Here is an 18,362-nt window from a genome sequence, read left to right on the forward strand (position 1 = left end):
TTCCCGCCCATTGGTGTGTGTGTGTGTGTGCATGTGTGTGTGTGCGTGTGTGTATGTGTGTGTGTTTGTGTGTGTGTGGCTTTATTTTTGTCTAGCATTGAATATGAGAAATGAATGGTATGCAATACCTTCTAGCAATATAACACTTTCTCATCTTCTTCCTCTTCCTTGTCACAACCGTCCCCTGATCACCAAAGTCTGTATCATCATCATCATCATCATCATCATCATCATCATCATCATCATCATCATCATCATCATCATTATCATCACTTTCACCATAATTCTCAATACCACTACCAATATTGCCGATCATTATCATCTTAGTCATCACAACTTGAACAAACATGATCCTCACATCAGCAACATAATTATCGTTTCTATAATAAATTCTAAAACCAATCTACCATTATGGAAAAAAATATATGTCAATATCCATCCTAATGATATTTTTATTTCATTTCTATTTATTTCAGGCCTATGCCCAAGTTGGTAAGTGTTAATCTTTTTTTTTTCTATTTCCTCCTTTCCCCCTAGAATAACATCTATTCAAAAAACTCTTACCTTGTCAGCCTGTCAGAAGAAGTCGTTTTCATAAATCAGACACCAATATCAGTCTCAGTTGATGCCCTAATGGCCAACTGTAATTGATTATTTTCTTTTCTGGACTCCTCCTCAAGAAGAAATATTACACGATCAATTTGGGTCAGGTGGCGTAGTCGAAGCTCACTTACTTCACACCACGCACTGAGTTCGGACTCTTTCCGATGGAAGTTCTTTAATTTTCACCGCGGATATCGCGGATATCAATATTCATTCAATGGTAAATGAGTAGCTAGATTTCATTAATCTGGAATCTGGCGAAAGGAACTAGGTTACTCCACAGATGATGGGTCATCCTACAGCATTATGCCGTTGATCCAAGTTACCATGTTAGGTCAGAGCAAATCGTTTTCACAAATTATTGGACACCTATGGATGAGACAATTGTAGTCAAGTTTGATTACTTTGTCCTCTAGAGTGATAGAGTCTGCATGGTTTGGGTTTTTGCGCATTGTGAGCTCACTTGCTTCACAATACGAAGTTCGAACCCTTGCAGGGAAAGTATCATATTTGGGCATATTTTAATCTCTGATCATATTACACAGCAGTAAATGAGTTGCTTGGTTTCTTTAGATCTGGCAAAAGTGGCGGAAAGGGAAGTAACTATGTCAACCTACCGTATTATAACGTTCATCCAAGTAGATTTGCTCGCCATGAAAGGGATCCATAGCGTCTGTTTGAAACAAGTAAATCAATATATATATATATATATATATATATATATATATATATATAGTGTGTGTAGTGGTGTGTGTGTGTGATTGGGGTGTGTTGTGCCATTTCTCCTTTTGTTTAAGTTTTATACATAAACACCTACATAAGTTATAGCCAAAGCTATTTTGAAATTTAGTTTCCTGGCTGGGCAATGTACGAGGGAAAGGGTAAGCTGAATAAGTGGATCGATTAATAGTGCATCGTATTGACAAGCGAGTGACCCACAGTCAAGTTTATGTTTAGTATGTACAGTAAGCAACAAATTTTACTGGAACTATGCACTTTTTAGTTAAAGCAAACCCCTTTTATACAACACTCAGGGGACCGTATAGAATGCATTTTTTAAAAAGAGACTAGCTTTATTGTCATTTTTTGTGGAATATCAACTGTTAGAAGTAGGTCATCGGTTCTGTATGATAAGCGGCCACGGTCTGTCTGTTTTTGTGTGTGTATTCGAGGTTGGCGGACAATCGCTTCAACTGATTTGCACCAAAATCAGCACAGGCCTAGTACTATTCTTTTCAAACAGAAATTCAAGATCAACAAACTTTTTGATCATTTTAAAGCAGGCTTCCGTAGGTTTGGTAGCTGAAGACAGTTCAAGAAATGCAGGGGTCAATTCACTGAAAGCATCCCATATTCTGATTTTTTTTCTCCTTTGAAGCAGAAAAAAACCCCAGTATCACATTCTGTTAAAGCATGAAAGATCGGCAGTCCGTCAACGCTATTTCGTGGGCTACAATATGAAAATAATGCTTTCCGGAATTTTGCCAGACTCTATCTCCACGATATTATAGTGAATTGGTAGCTAGTTGAATCTTATTTAAATATGCCCAACAAGACAACGCCCTGTCTATATGGCAACAAGTAAATTGTTACCGTTCATTTCACACGACAGAAACTGGGAGAACGTCAGCTCTATAAAAAGCAATGGCTAAAATCTAGATTGGCATATTTGAAAACATCAAAGTGAAAAATTAGAGAGTAGGTACTAGTGTAAAATTAAAATCCAGCAAGGTTTTTTTTTATGAAACAGTGCCAGACAAAGTAGAAATAAATAATATATGCAAAATCATTTTTTTAAAAATGAGCCTGCTTCGATTGCGGGCTGATTTATTTGGGATGACTTTAGTCCGCTTTATCTGTCACTGTTTCATACACAACTTTTCAGATCTTGACTCACATCTAACAGCTAGTGAAAAAATGTGGATTTATTATGATTGCTGTAATGGAGATTATTACGTGTTGGGTTGATAGCCCTTTTTTCCAATACAACAATGACTTTAGCTCACAAAAATGTGGGTTATTAGACTCGTAAATAAGCTCACTTAGCTCTGACTGTCACTTTTGTTGTCGGGTCTCTCTCTCTCTCTCTCTCTCTCTCTCTCTCTCTCTCTCTCTCTCTCTCTCTCTCTCTCTCTCTCTCTCTCTCTCTCTCTCTCTAATCTTATGAGAGTTGTTTAGAGTTTTTGCCGAGATGAAGGACATTTAAATCGGTCGATATTTGAAGGACGAGTTTCCTAGCCAAATTTTTAAATATGGGTTTTTCCAGAGTACGGCAGAATTGATGTTATAATAATATAATGAACTTATATAGCGCCTAGTTCCAATTTAGAATTGCTCACTGGCGCTTTACATCAACACATCATGTATGATATACAAATATAGAACTGGCATGTTAAAACCACACAAATACGATGATAACATAATATATTATAATAAAATACATACTAAGAGTCCAAATTATATGCCCTACAGAAAAGCTCAGTTTTTAACCGTTTTCTAAAGATAAGTGGATTTTCACTTTTTAGTTTCAATATTGATGGAGTTCCACAGTCGGGGGCATGGTGGTCAAAGGATTTCTCATGAAAAACTAACGATTTTGGGGGTTCCCTTAGGATATTTAAATTAGCAGATCTTAAATTTCGACTGGGTTCATAAAGGTGGATAAGTTCCTGAAGGTAAACAGAAGCAGAATTGTTTAAGCAATTGAAAACATGGGTGAGTATTTTAAATTCAATTCTAAACTTTACAGGTAGCCAGTGTAGGTCCTCCAAAATCGGTGTTATATGCTCGCGCTTTTTAGATAACGTTACCAATCGAGATGCTATGTTATGCTTTTAGGTAAAATACTCACAAAATCCGCCCGTTACAACGTACCAACACTCAAAACTATAACCTTAAACGTTTATAGTCTGATTGATGAAATTTAGTAAGAAATAAATAATCCTTAAAATGGCTGTCTAAAAACAATAACAAAGAGGTGAGTGACGTCAATTTAATTCAATCTATAGATCGAGTTGTCGGAACCTCTTAATGAAACAAGAAATTTTAAAACACATATATGCATAAAAACAAGATTAATTTGTTGAGCAACAATGTATACACACACCTGATAATTACCTTACCTAACTAAATCATCTTTCAACCAACAAAAAGCGAGGGCGGCCTCTAATTTAAAACATAGGTACGATGTCTTTCAGTGTTTTCTTACGCCTACACGATTTCATGGCCTAATTATTTATGTTATCAAGACACATGCTATGCTGACGCTCCTGTGACGCAGAGATATTCTAGACAAACCACAACCAAATGCTGTAATCATCAGTGACACGTTACCAGCAAACAAAACAAAACAAAAATACAAGGAAATATAACTGACCACATGACAGATAGCTGTACAAATAGCTCGTGGCACTTTGAATGTTGTCTATGCTTATCTGCATGTGAGAAGGGGGGAGGGGGGCGGTAGGAGCGGGGAGTCCCGATAGCTCAGATGGTAAAACATCGCTTCACACGCAAAGGGACCGAGACTGATCCCGGGTGTAGTCGCGATTTTTTTCTGACCCCTCCCCCCCCCCTGTCCAACCAGGACCAATATATGCTTTGCGTCCAATCGAAAGGATAGCAAGCAATTGTTTTTTGTCCGTTTCACGCTTTAGAAATCGGGATTAACTCATGATCAACTAGAATTTTTTTGTTAATCTACGGGTAGAGATGGAAGAAAAAAAACTACTCGTCTTCTTTATGCAGTTTGCAATAAATCCAATATTGAACGAAGACAAGGAATGATTTTAAAAAGAAGAATTTATTAACACAGTTCAAGAAAAGATTATATTTTCTCCTATAAAGTATTTTTGTAGAGCTTTCGTGCCCATATTTGATGGTTACACAGTTATGGGCTCAATTTAACGTTAAATATAATGGAGTATATTTTGCACTGGTTAGAGAGTATTTTCATTACATCGATGAAACCATGACACTATGCGGGTTATCAAACTTGTAAATAAGTACAAGTCGGCCTGATCCAGTATGAGCCTGAGCTGTTTCGTAATCTGAAAATACACATTTTTGAATTTCTGACTAGAAAACCATTCCTTCAAATTTACAGTAAAATGTATATATCATAAGTCATTACTCCCAAAGTTTGTTTTTTCTACATGTATATTATTCTAGTCTCTACCTGCCATTTATAGTTGGTCATTTAGATTTAAAATATTTTCTTTACTCAGACAGAGCTAAATCATGCGTTCGGCTTTCAATTTGTCCATGCTCTGAAACATCTTACCTTTAAGCCGAGTAAGGAATTGAATAGAGTGCAGTCTATATTTTTACTTTGAAATTAAGCCGATCAAATAAACAATAATTATCATTTAACGAATCAAAATAGACAATCATCATTAAACTAGATGACATGTAATGAGAGAATAAAGATGAAATTTATATCCTTACTTTGAAATTTTGCCAACCAAAATAAACCATTATTGTTAGATGTAGTGCAATGAGAGAAAAAATAATTTTATTTGTTTTCTTTAATGAAAACTAGATCTCACAACTGTAATTAATATCAGGCAATCTAAAATATATAAAAGCCATATGTAAAATTTTAGATCTGTCCGTACTATTTACATGATTGAAAGAGAGGTGTGGTTATGATCAACACTGATGGAAAATGGGAGCATAATCTTCGTGTTTTCACGGGCTTTTTTTTTTTCTATCTTCGTGTTTTCATTACTTCCGAGACATCTTCATTCCCGCCAAACTGTTTATTTTTGTTGTATTATTGGTATGTGCTATCCTATCTCTGGCCTACTCTGACCAAACACTTTTATTTATTTTTTCTATTTATATACCCTTCCCTTACCTGCCATTTTCAGAATTTCACCTGAAATTTCTCACCCCCCCCCCCCCCAACCAACATAAAAATAGATTTACAGAAAAACCAAAACTGCACTCTACACACAATATTTGTTCAACAAAATGAGCTCTCCAACACGGTGTCAAGTTTTTATAGCTATAACAAAAACGTTAAATGTTGTGACGTGCAAAAGCAATCAGAATGAGAAAAGTGTTGGTTGTATCGCAACGTACGTGACGCTTTTCTCGTGGTTGGCAAAGGAAAGGGTTTTCATAGAGGACTTTTATATCCAAAATCGATCGATTGAAATGACATCCAATTGGTCAACAACAACAAAAAGTCTTTTTGAAGTCTAAAGTTTGAAACTTTTTGACAAGTTGGGGACCGTTTAAACAATTGATAATTGAATTTAAACGTTTTTGTGTGACCAGAATACGAAAATAATGCGTTTTGTCCGGACTCAACAAAGGCATTCAGCGAGTTCCAGTGTCGGTTTCTATCGGAATGTTTTTCTATTACATGCTCCATCAACGAAAACAATCAGCCTTCGCCTGAGTACTTTTGTATGATTTACTCAAGGCCAAAAGAGTTACCAACCAGTTCAAATAGGGTATCCCACCAGGCCCATGTGGACATTCTTGTGTACCAAATTACGATGAAAAAGGTGAGGGTAGCCCTTTCTCCAACAGGTTCAAATAGTGTACGACTCCAACTCCGGAAAGGGCAGTGAGGGAGAGAGGGGGACAAGAGAGGAGAATAGTAAAGATTCATAAACATATGTTGAGACATTCGTCAGTTTGTGACATCCGAAATCCAAACAAAAATCAATCAAACTATGTGAGAGCTCGATGCACAATCAGGTTGAAAACCAGCATGATGTAGATAGGTGGTAGTTTTGGCATGCGGTACATTTCGTCGTGTCGAAACGCCTTACCAAATGACAGGTCATCACCTATTGCCACTGATAGAACTGTCTGTCCTGTGACATTTCGAGGCATGACGACCATGATGCGGGAAAGGTGTAAGGGGGTGGGGGGGGGGGGGGGCGAATAATCAGACTTAACGACGTCTCGTTTTATCACTTCTTTGGTTTACAAGATGAACATTAAATCCACTGGTGACCATGAATATGCATTAGCTTCATCGAAGAAGAGCTACCTTTCGCTGCCATGTTCACTTGAGATGCAAAACGTGCAACGGCATGATGTCTTTACACTGTCGATTAGAGTGTTGGATGACTCAGGTCATATTTGCAGATCATCTCACATGCAAAGTGCCTTTCTTCCAAATTATATTTGACTTGTCTGGTTGAATCCCACAGCACTGAGCTAAATTTGCCAAGGAAATGTATTGTTTGGTTTGAGCCAAATTTGCCAAGGAAATGTATTGTTTGGTTTGCACTCTCCTTCGATTAGCAACTATCGTGGTTAGACAAAATTTATTAGACGAGAAAGATAGTAGTTCCGCAAAGGAACCATAAAAATAGTTGTCACTTAATTGAACCGCATGGGTGTCTTTATTGTTTATCCCCCAAAAGATGGATGTGTCAACACTTATCTACTTGCATATAATATGTTTAACCTTCGCCTTGAGTAATTTTAAGAAATCACTAATCACTCAAAGGGTGTGATTTCTATGACAACAGAGGACGCCATTGAAATTATTGAAGACTAGTTGGGGCACCATTCTGGATCATATTTCTTTCAATGTTTTTGAAGACCAAAGAGAGATGTCATAAATTTCTTATTCTGCAGGTTGACTATGTAGAAAAATATAAGTAGGTGTGCTAAGTTATAAAGTTCTTTCCTGCTTCCTTCTTAGTCATACTAAAGACTTCTTGATCACCCCTCGTAAAAGTGCAAGCAATTATTTTTTATCATTATCTTTTGCTTTCTCCAGCCATCGTCATCATCATCATCATCATCATTATCATCATCATCATCATCATCATCATCATCATCAGCATCATCATCGTCGTCGTCATCATCATCATCACCATCATCATCATAATCATCATCATCACACTGAGCCACACATCGTGCACCTAAAAGAAGGTCATGACATATCACTTTGGGGCGTCCAACTCCAAAACCACTGGACTGGAATGGGTAATGATAAGAACCTGCATTGAGTCCCATCAAGCACTTCATACTACCCCTTCAATTTAAAGCATATAATAGGAGGAGAAAGAGGGTAAATACGAGGTCACATCTCGTGTGTCCAGGAATTTCACGGTGTTCTAGACATAAGATCTAGTCAAAAACGCATTATTACCCTTGATGAATTTCAGGTCACACGACGATACAGTTTTGGACCAATTATTTTTGGGTGATCTCGTCACGTGACATCTGTGAATGCAGTTCTCCCACTCCAGGAAACAAAAAAGAAAAAACATCAAGTCAATTGATATGTCAAGTTAACTCATGCTTTTGCTTGCTTTTGGTTTGAGTACTTGATTATGGGGCAGTGTTCTATTTCAAAAGAGGTGCCCATGACACTACTTGTACTATGTGAAACGTAAATGTTATTCCATAAGAGCTGCTAACCAAATATATGAAGGATTCTGAATTATATTGAGAGTTATCTTATTTGGACATGGAAGCGCGATTTGATTTTTTCAAGACTGGATAAGGCAGGATACAAAATCTCCTTTGACAACGTACCGACACAAAAACCATGCGAAATACCAAACGTTTATAGTCTGGTTGATATAATTTAATGAGAATTTATACAGTAAGCTAAAGGCCATTCTAGTTCGATTCAACTCGCTCTATTTTATTGATGCTATGCCTTTAGATAAAATACTCACATCTGCCAAACGGACAGAACGTACCAATACAAAAACCATGCGAAAAATCAAACGTTTATAGTCTGATTTACTCGTATATGATTTAGTGAGAACTAATCATTAAAATGGCCGTATAAAAACAATAACAAAGAGCTGAGTGACGTCCATTTCGGTCCTTTTATAGTATGTCACTTTGGAACTGTCATTTACCAACGATAAGGTGACCCCGCTCCTAATCGATTTGTACTTATCACTCCCATCCTTCATGGAAAGAGATATATTTTGACTGACAAACAAGGCTAAGCGGTGCAGGGCACAGGTGTTATGACATTTGTGCGGCTATGTGGTCTTGTGACACTCGCTGTTGGATCGGAATGTCCTAGGTTCGAGCCTCTCTCGGTGCATAGTTGAGTCCTTGGGTGCGGCTATGTGGTCTTGTGACACTCGCTGTTGGATCGGAATGTCCTAGGTTCGAGCCTCGCTCGGCGCATAGTTGAGTCCTTGGGAAAGGCCTTTTACTCCATTCTCTCACCATATTCAGGTGTAAAATGAGTACCTGGCCGTTAACAACGCTGACTCTGTCCGAAAGAAAATTGTAATATCGCTTAACAGGCGTCATTACCCGTCCTACATGTTAAGTGATGCTCTGTTGGCCAGAAATCCCTTGTAAAGCGATTTGAGTATGTTTAGTGGACATTGCACTATATAAAAGCTCCAAAAAGAAAATTTGGTCCACTGATTCTAGAAGTGCGGCTTTGTGGTCCTGTGACACGACACTCGCCTTCGGCTGATCAACAGGTCCCTGGTTTAGTCCCGCTCTGGGAGGCGCTAAGTTGAGTCCTTGGATACTACTTTTTACTCACATTCTCTCACCGTACTCATGTGTAAAATGAGTACCTGGCCTGTAACAACATTTGTTTTTGTCAAAAATAAATGATTATTGTAATAGCCCTTACAAGTGTCATGTCTCATCCTACAAGTTTAGTGTTGCTGTTGGCTTAAAATCCCTTGCAAAGGGCATTGAGAACATTAAATGGATATAGCTCCTTAAAAAAACTCAAGTTCAAGCTATAGCTGAGTTGATATATTTTGATTGAATTCACTGAAATAAGCAGTTCTTCAAACTTAAAGAACTGAACTGTATGAAAGAGGCCAGACAAGGAAAGAAAGAAAAATACATGAAAAAAACCATCCCAAAAAATCAGTCTACCTCGAGTGGGGATCGAACGTCAGACCTACCGGTCAGATGTGCTATCATTACACTACAGAGGCTCACGAGAGCTGGGACAATTAATTCCCACGCGCAGATTAGCAGTTCTGATAACCGAGCACAATCATGGGCTTATGTTAACATTGTTGTAATAGACAAATTTTAGCGTTTTAACCAATATTTTGCGTTGGTTTGAGAGTATTTTCATAACAACAATGGGACCATAACTAATCGGATTATGAGACCTACAAATAAGTATACGTCACTTTAACTCTCTCCTTGCCAGCTATTTTTAGAATTCCCCCCGAAAATTCATACCCACCTAACAAAATAATAGACTTTTCCTAATCAAACAAAAAAGTAAGAAGTACATTCTATGAAGAATGTTATTCGGCAAAATGATGTCAACAACACAAGTGTTTAGTATTTATAGCTGTAATCAAAGCATTCCTTTACATTTTGTGATGTACAAGAAAATTCAGAATTATAAAATTGTCAGTTGTGACGATTTTCCTATGGTTGCTAAGGAGAGGGTTAAGCCCATAGCTTTAAACATACAGCATCACGCGGAAAACAATGAGACAGATTTAGAAGTAAAACGTGTTTAATGCTGCTTTATAGACCATAATTGGAACATTTTTTTTATTATACAGTGTTGAAATTATTCATATTATAAAGCGCAGCTCTGGTTATGGAGCTACTCCTTTTTCATATATACATCCCATTTCCATTGTATTTTTATCTTATTATGTAAATTAAAACACGTCTGTGCAAAACATTTCCTTTTCGGGATGCAATAAAGTATTATTATATTATTATTATTATTATTATTATTATTATTATTATTATTATTATTATTATTATTATTATTATTATTATTATTATTATTATTATCATTATTATTATTATTATTATCATCATTATTATTTATTATTATTATTATTATTAAGGGTGTGGGCATCATAGGTAATAGTGAGTAATAGCTTTATTGCATTCCACTTAATAAGCCTCATGTATGCTAATGGCACCTCAAATATCTAGAATATTATGTGGTGTACAATTGGAACAAGCAGCATGGGGTTTAACCAGTTAACTGCCGTACACTGGAAAGGCACGTATTAAAAAAAATTGGCCAGAAAACTGGTCATTCAAATATTATCGATTTAAATGCCCCCCCCCCCTTCCCATGTTGACAAATATTCTCAAACCTGGGACTTAAGGAAGACCTCGTGAGGTCGTAGGTTTGATCGTTTTTTTTTTGTTTTGTTTTTTTTTTTTGCCAAGATGAGAACCATTTAAATCGATCGATTTTTGAGGGACGAGTTTTCTGGCCAAATGTTTAAATACGTATTTTTCCAGAGTACGGCAGTTAAATGGTTAATTAGAAGTTGTAATTTTTATAGAAAAAAATGCAACTGAAGAACTATTTGTTTTTCTTTATAGGTAATTTTTATCATTAGGGTAAACAATGTCCTTGCGAATGATGTCGTTACTCGTTGAATGCACTGTGAATTACGTCAGTGATTGAATTAATTGATAGAGGCCAGATTCTTATCTATAATTAAAATTGTCGCAATCATGCAATCATTTGGAATGAAAAGCATGTATTATGGAATGTTAACTGGCGGCTGGTTCAATGTGTTCAAACACCCATTTACTGTACTATATTATGGTTGTAAATGTTTCTGAATGTAGCCATATATGCGGTCAGCTTAATAGAAAATAATAAACATTGCATTTATAAATAGTATATATATATATATATATATATATATATATATGTGTGTGTGTGTGTGCGTCTGTGTGTGTGTTTGTATGTATGCATGTATATATATATATATATATATATTATATATATATATATATATATATATATATATATATATATGCATAAATAGACATAATATATGTTTATGCACATAATGTATATATATATATATATATATATATATATATATATATATATGTGTGTGTGTGTGTGTGTGTGTGTGTGTGTGTGTGAACATTTCTTTTGTGCCCTTCCTCCAATTTACCAAGCTTAATAAACTTTTCAATGCTTCATTTATTGCATGAAATTATATATATATATATATATATATATATATATATATATATATATATATATATATATATATAGGTATGTGTGTGTTTCCCAAAACTCACAAAGATATACGCACAAACACACACTTACGCACACATACACACATGCCTTTTCCACATGAAGTGGAAAAGTGAAACAGATTTGAAGTTGGGGGATGCCTCCATTCAAATTGTTGACAAAGTGAAAAACTTTGGCACATTCTTAGACTCTGGACTGTCGATGGAGCATCAGGTTAATAATTTGGTTAGATCTCTCTTTTTCCAACTAAAAAAGATTGCTTCCATTAGACGGTTCATATCTGAGGATGTGACCAAGCACCTGGTTGTGTCCCTCGTACTATCGAAATTGGATTATTGTAATGCTCTGTTGTTTGGCGTTTCGCAATACAATCTGAAACATCTTCAGATTGTCCGAAACAGCGCTGCCAGACTAGTATTTATGAAGCGTAGGTGCGACTCTGCCGGACCTCTACTTCATGACCTGCATTGGCTGCCTGTTGAGAAAAGAATTAAATTCAAAGCTTGTGTTTTAGTGTATCGTTGTCTTGAAGGTACTGCCCCTTCCTACCTTTCAGAACTAATTGAAAGATATTCAAAACCCGCCCCTTACGTTCGGCCAGTGATTCCACAAAACTAGTTGTCCCTCGAATTCGGAAAAATGCTGGAATGAGATCCTTTTCTCATTTCGGACCCTCTATTTGGAACGCCTTACCGCAGAGCATTCGTGAAAAAGAATCTTTGTCTATTTTTAAACGTTCGCTTAAAACATATTTGTTTCGATTTTAGTAGATGGTATGAGAAGCAAGATAGGTTTGGTTTGTGTTGTGTGTTGTGTTGTGTGTGTGTATGTGTGTGTGTGTGTGTGTGTGTGTGTGCTTGTGTGTGTGAATGAGTATGTTTCAGCCAAAGTAATTTGTAATTTAAGCGCTTAGAGTCTGGTGTCTCGGAGTTATAGCGCTATATAAGTTTTCAGCATTATTATTATTATTATCTTTATCTTAATCCCGTCGGACGACATAATATCTCTTCACTTCGTTCAAATGTACCATACCAAACATCTCGCAGGTAGGGAAATATGTAGTCACCCTGGGATTAAGGGGAAAAAAAAAGAAATGCATAATAAAGAACATCGCAATGAAAGGAAAAGCCATAGACTCCGAGGGTCTCTCATAATTCTAACTCACCCATCACCTCACGTGTTCACTCACGTGCATTAGTCGTTCGTCCTTCACGGACCATCATCGCTGGCCGATCTAGATGGGAATGGAAATCCACAGCAGGTTGAGGTCAAGATTACTGACTTTCCTCGTACACCAACCGTTACTTACCGGATTACCGTTTCATCTTTGAAGGCCAATAACCTTTGTGACAACAAACATCACGATGGGGTGTGTGGCTTTTATTGTATTCCGAGCTCGAGGGATTTGTAGCCTTGATAAATATTGATGTATGAGGCGTTAATAAATTCCCTTTATTCGTCTCATAGAGGATATTCGTCTCTAGAGTCTATTCCAAAGGAAAACTGGAATAACCCAGGTGTTAGCCGCAGTGCAGCGCCGCAAACTGGGCAAAGACCGTACCGGTGAGCCAGGCTGCCTATGTATATGAAACCCTTCTAAGTGTCTGTTTTTATCAATGTGTACTAATCTTAATGCCGAACATGGGACCTAAGAAAAAGTGCCCCACCCCTTAAAACGGTAATATGTATGGGTAATTCAGATGCTGATAACCAAATTTATAGTTAAACCATCAGATCTGAGCTAAGTTTATGAAACTAGTGTGAAGTGCATTGACATGGTTAATCCGTGGAATTGCTCTATATAAATGTTAATTTTAAAATTTGTTTTATGTTTTATTGAGGAAAATAAAGATAGTTTCTTGAAATGAGAAGGATAAAAATAGTATATTTTTTTATTATTTTCTCATCCTGTGAGTTACGATACCAATTTGAGCCGTGGGTCATACTATATTGTTTATGTAAATCTTTGATAATAAGACTAAAAACGAATAAAATTTGACGTTTCAAGTTTGCCCTTTAACAAAATAGAAACTTATTTGATAAAACACGAACAAAATTAAGAATGATATAATTTCTGAAATTCTTTTCATTTTAGCCAGAAAAAAAACCCAAAAAACTTTCAATGTCAATCGATTAAAATGATTCTGAACTTGCCAAAAAAAAGTCCCAATGATGATTCCTCTTTGAAATTCGGTTTGAGAATTTTTGACACAATAAAGGCCATTTGAATTGACGATACCGATAGTAAAATTTCCTGGCCAGTTTCTTTTACTAATATATCTTGTCAGAATAGAGAATTAAAAAAGACCCGAGCTTTTATATTGCGCAATATCCACTAAACGTTCTCAAAGCGCTTTACAAGGGAACCTTGACCAACAGCAACACTTAACATATAGGATAGGATGTGACATGACGCCTGTTAGTCAATATTACAATTTTACGGACAGAGACAACGCTGTTAACGACTATGTATTCATTTTACACTGAGCACGGTGAGAGAATGTGAGTAAAGAGTCTTTTCCAAGAACTCAACTATGCGCACTTCAGTACGGGTCTTGAACACTGGACCTTCCGATCCGAAAGCGAGTGTCATACCACAAGAACATATAGCACCACTATTTATCTATTAATGCCGCTCTTACCAAAAGCTTTAACGACATTTTACATAATATCCACCAACCAGGCTAACACTTTCGATGTGACACCATGGGTCTTGGTCTCAGCTCAATTACTTCCTAACAACCACCACAACCTTTAAACATTCATGAGTAAAGCTTTAAACGGCATCCAATGTATGCCGAATATAGGGATGTAGCTTTCCTAACGCAGCATTCGTTGAAGCAAAGATGCCTTTAAAATGTAGTCGCAGGTGTTACATAATATAAGGTAATAAATTGATAAAATATATTATTTTCCACTAAAAAATAGTTTTAAAACGCAATATGCAAAGTCGAATTAAGTCAACTTGGTATGTGACTTCACTTTTCATATTGCGTTTAAATAAAATAATCGCAAATTCTGCCCGCCAGATCGATCATACCAACATACGAAACTATGTGTAACCTTTAAAATGTATAGTCTGATTGAGAGAATTTAGTGAGAATTCAACAAGAGGCCTAAAAACAATAACAATAAAAAGCTGAGTGACGTCAAATTCTTCAATATAAACACTTTTCATGTCAATAGAACGGTTCATAATGATGAAATTATTTTTTATTCCTTTCCACAAGAAACCTTTTTCTTCAGATATCAATTGATTAAGATGGTCCCTAATTTGTCAAACATTCATCAACCCGGGATAAAAAAAAAACACCAAATGAAATGTCGTACATTAATCTACCAAATTTGTTATGCTGATGACAGGTTTCATCCTCAAACCTCAAAACTTTATGATTAAGAATCGCTTTATCTTTAAGTGATCCTTCAGAGCCGCTAGGTCCGTGGAGCCGGATTTATCCCGGTTTCAGTTGCGTGAAACCAACAAAAGCAATTGCATAGAATCCTTTGGATAGGACGCTAGTCTGTCACAAAGAGACAGGGCTACCCAATCATTGCTGGGTGGACAAGTGGGGGGGGGGGGGGGGGGGGGTCAGAATAATATATCATGGTCTTTGCGTGTGAAGTGAGTGCTCTACCAACTGCACTATCGGCACCCACGCTTATTTTATCTTTAAAATGTTTTAAAATTAACATGATATCTTTATTACCACTTTATACTTTATATTCATATTCTATTTGCCTCAACTCTACTTGCCTTAGTTGATATATGATACTTTTTATACATGCATTTTTGACACTGTATAAACACAAGGAACTCAAGTTCTTACAATATATTTATGTATTGTGAATATATTGTAAGAACTGCCGCAATAATAGTGTTCCTGCTGGGGACGATAATATCGGCACCATTCCCATGCAAGGAACGGGACTTATGTCGTTTCAGTTTGCGCTTTGGAAATGAATACAGAAATGAAATCCAATAGCTTGTTAATCTCCGGACGGATTTCTTTGCTCTCTCTCTCTCTCTCTCTCTCTCTCTCTCTCTCTCTCTCTCTCTCTCTCTCTCTCTCTCTCTCTCTCTCTCTTTCTTTCTTTCTTACTCGCTCTCTCAGACACAATCTGTCTATCTTTCTCCTCTCACACACTCGTTTATCTATCTATCTATCTATCTATCTATCTATCTATCTATCTATCTATCTATCTATCTATCTATCTATCTATCTATCTATCTATCTATCTATCTAACCATCTATCTATATAACCATCTATCTATCTATCTAGGCTATCTATCTATCTATTGAATCGTGTTTGATACAAATATGGTACGGATAGTGCTCGACATGTAGCAATGTCCTGACGATGGCTGATTAGGCCTAAAACATCGATGTAAACTGACTCCAACATTGTGGTAAATATTAAAATAATATCTATCTATCTATCTATCTATCTATCTATCTATCTATCTATCTATCTATCTATCTATCTATCTATCTATTTATCTATCTATCTATCTATCTATCTATCTATCCATCCATCCATCTAACGATGTATCTAGTATATCTACCTAGTATATCTAGCTGTCTTCATTTTTTTCTGTATAAACTAGATAGAAGAACGTGAATGATACCAGTATCAAATAATGATTCAATCTAAAAGAATTAATGAATAGAATGGATTTAAGATGGAACATTTTGGTTAGCATAATGTTGTATATTTATTTCTACATCCCGTTCATTGAACCCGCTGTTTGCTCAGACGGATATCTAATATAATAATATTTGCAAGAACTGCCGTAAACAAACACAAGCTTTTCCCTGGCGAAAAGCAATAGGCGATAGAAATAACACGATAACCATTATAACTGAGACTGAACACGCTGAAACGTTTAGCCCAGACGTAAAGTGTAGATATTATGACACAGTCATCTTTTATCATATTCTTGTTCTTTGGAATAGTTGCATTGATGGCCCATAAAACTATTTGCATAACAACTCTTTGAAGTTTTCAAAATTAAGCATTTTTCCTGCACTATCTCCTCTAACAAAAGGAATATAATATAATGGAAGTGTTGTCGTCTTTTTAAAGAGATGGTATGTATTGAAAGGGGTGTTTAAATTATTGAACTTAAAAGGGTTTGAAAATGCAGTATCCCAAATCAAAATGTTGCACTAAAGTAGGGATGTAAACAATACAACAATTGCACCGCCCAATGCCTGAATCCAATAGATGTATGCATTAAGGAGATGCTCAACCAGTGTCTTTTTACGTGCAAATCTGAAAATTATAAATTTCTTCTTTTAGTCAAGATAGGTGTGGTGTTAAAGTTGTGTCAGTTGTCAGTGCAATAGATTGCTTCTTTGCTTTGATGCAATGGGCCGACTCTTAATAGTCTGATTTTACTATTATTAATGCACAAAAAGAAAACAATAACTCAATGTACATCTTGTATCCTATATCTATTGTTGATCCTGAAATTAGTTTGAAAATATTTATCACGTACTTGGCATGGGAGTGAGTAGGAGGAAAGCCAGAGATAAACTTTATACTGAAAAAGCACATTTAACTCTTAATATCAACACGTTGTCGATTTACACTTCATGCCGATTTTGTCGTTCTTCGGACCTAATCATTAGTGAAATCATACATGACCCCAAACTGTATTTTATGGGTAAATGGAAGTTTATTTGGATTTGGCACCGATTTAACCATTCGTTTGTGAAGAAAAGGAGGCGACCGGTGAAAGATTTATCAAGGAATTTATATTCAAAACTTTCTCACTGATAATATCTAGCTAGATTGTCCTTGTTTATCTTTCACGTATCTGTCCTAACCGATTCATTATCATACTTGTTGACTGCCGGCCATCACGAATCAGTTGTTGTGTTAGGTCAAATTTATTCAAATGTAGGTGTGAATAAGAGGGAGAAGAAATCTGCCGTACTCTGAAAAACCGTATTTTAAAGTTTGGCCAGAAAACTCGTCCGTCAAATATCGATCGATTACAATTAGCCCTGTCTTGTCAAGAACTTTCAAATCTGGGACTGGACTTCGGTGATTTGAATACCGTTCTGAGTGGTGCAAAGTTGAGTCTTTTGAAAATAATGTTCTTTCTTACATTCTCTCGCGGCACTCAAGAAGTTGGCCGATAACAGCGTTGTCTCAGTCTTTAAATACATTGCAATAGCGCCTAAAGGGCGTCATTTCTTATCCTACAGGTTGGTGTTTGGCTTGGGACCCCCCGTGTAAAACGCCTTTCACATTTAATAGATATAATTCAAGCTAATTATCAAGGTCACTTTGAAAACCTAAATCTATAACACAAGACATCATAGTGTGAGCTCATGGTTTTTAACTATGGTCATGCCTAAGCAATAAAAGCTAAGCAATAATGAATTAAATACTATTTAGTACGACCAAATTGTAATGATTATACTTATGACAGGAATGATAATGACATCGTTGTCGAAAGTTACTCTATATGAATTTAGGACAACTGTCATATAAAAAGAGATTTATGACCATTCAAATGGTGAACGCTGAGAACAAATCATACTTATGATAATTATAAAGGAACAAAATACCTCTACGAAAACCAGCAATTCCCTTGAGTTAATTGTATTTGTTGGTGGTCGATGTTAATGCTTTGTGGTTTGGGGCAATTTGAATGGGTAATGAGGTAATCAGCTGATCTTGTTGACCAACGCTCTTGTACAGTAGGTGGTTTGTGTTTTTCATGACACATTGAGTCCCAATGGTTTAAACGTGTTTTTCTTTCATCATTCAATCTGCC

At 36.2% G+C, this 18,362-nt stretch overlaps 1 protein-coding gene across 1 annotated transcript in view; it reads left to right on the top strand.

Annotated features, from left to right (window-relative positions):
* Positions 1 to 18,362, top strand: part of LOC144969351 (matrilin-1-like) — a 217,998-nt gene that overhangs the window by 131,285 nt on the left and 68,351 nt on the right. Inside the window, exon 3 of the mRNA XM_078908460.1 lies at positions 477 to 492. Coding sequence (XP_078764586.1) covers positions 477 to 492 — 16 coding nt within the window. The remainder of the gene's footprint in view (positions 1 to 476; positions 493 to 18,362) is intronic.

Source organism: Berghia stephanieae, chromosome 3 (genome assembly GCF_034508935.2).
Source record: "Berghia stephanieae isolate SIO BIC M18660-M18661 chromosome 3, UCSD_Bste_1.3, whole genome shotgun sequence".
Lineage (NCBI taxonomy): Eukaryota > Metazoa > Mollusca > Gastropoda > Nudibranchia > Aeolidiidae > Berghia > Berghia stephanieae.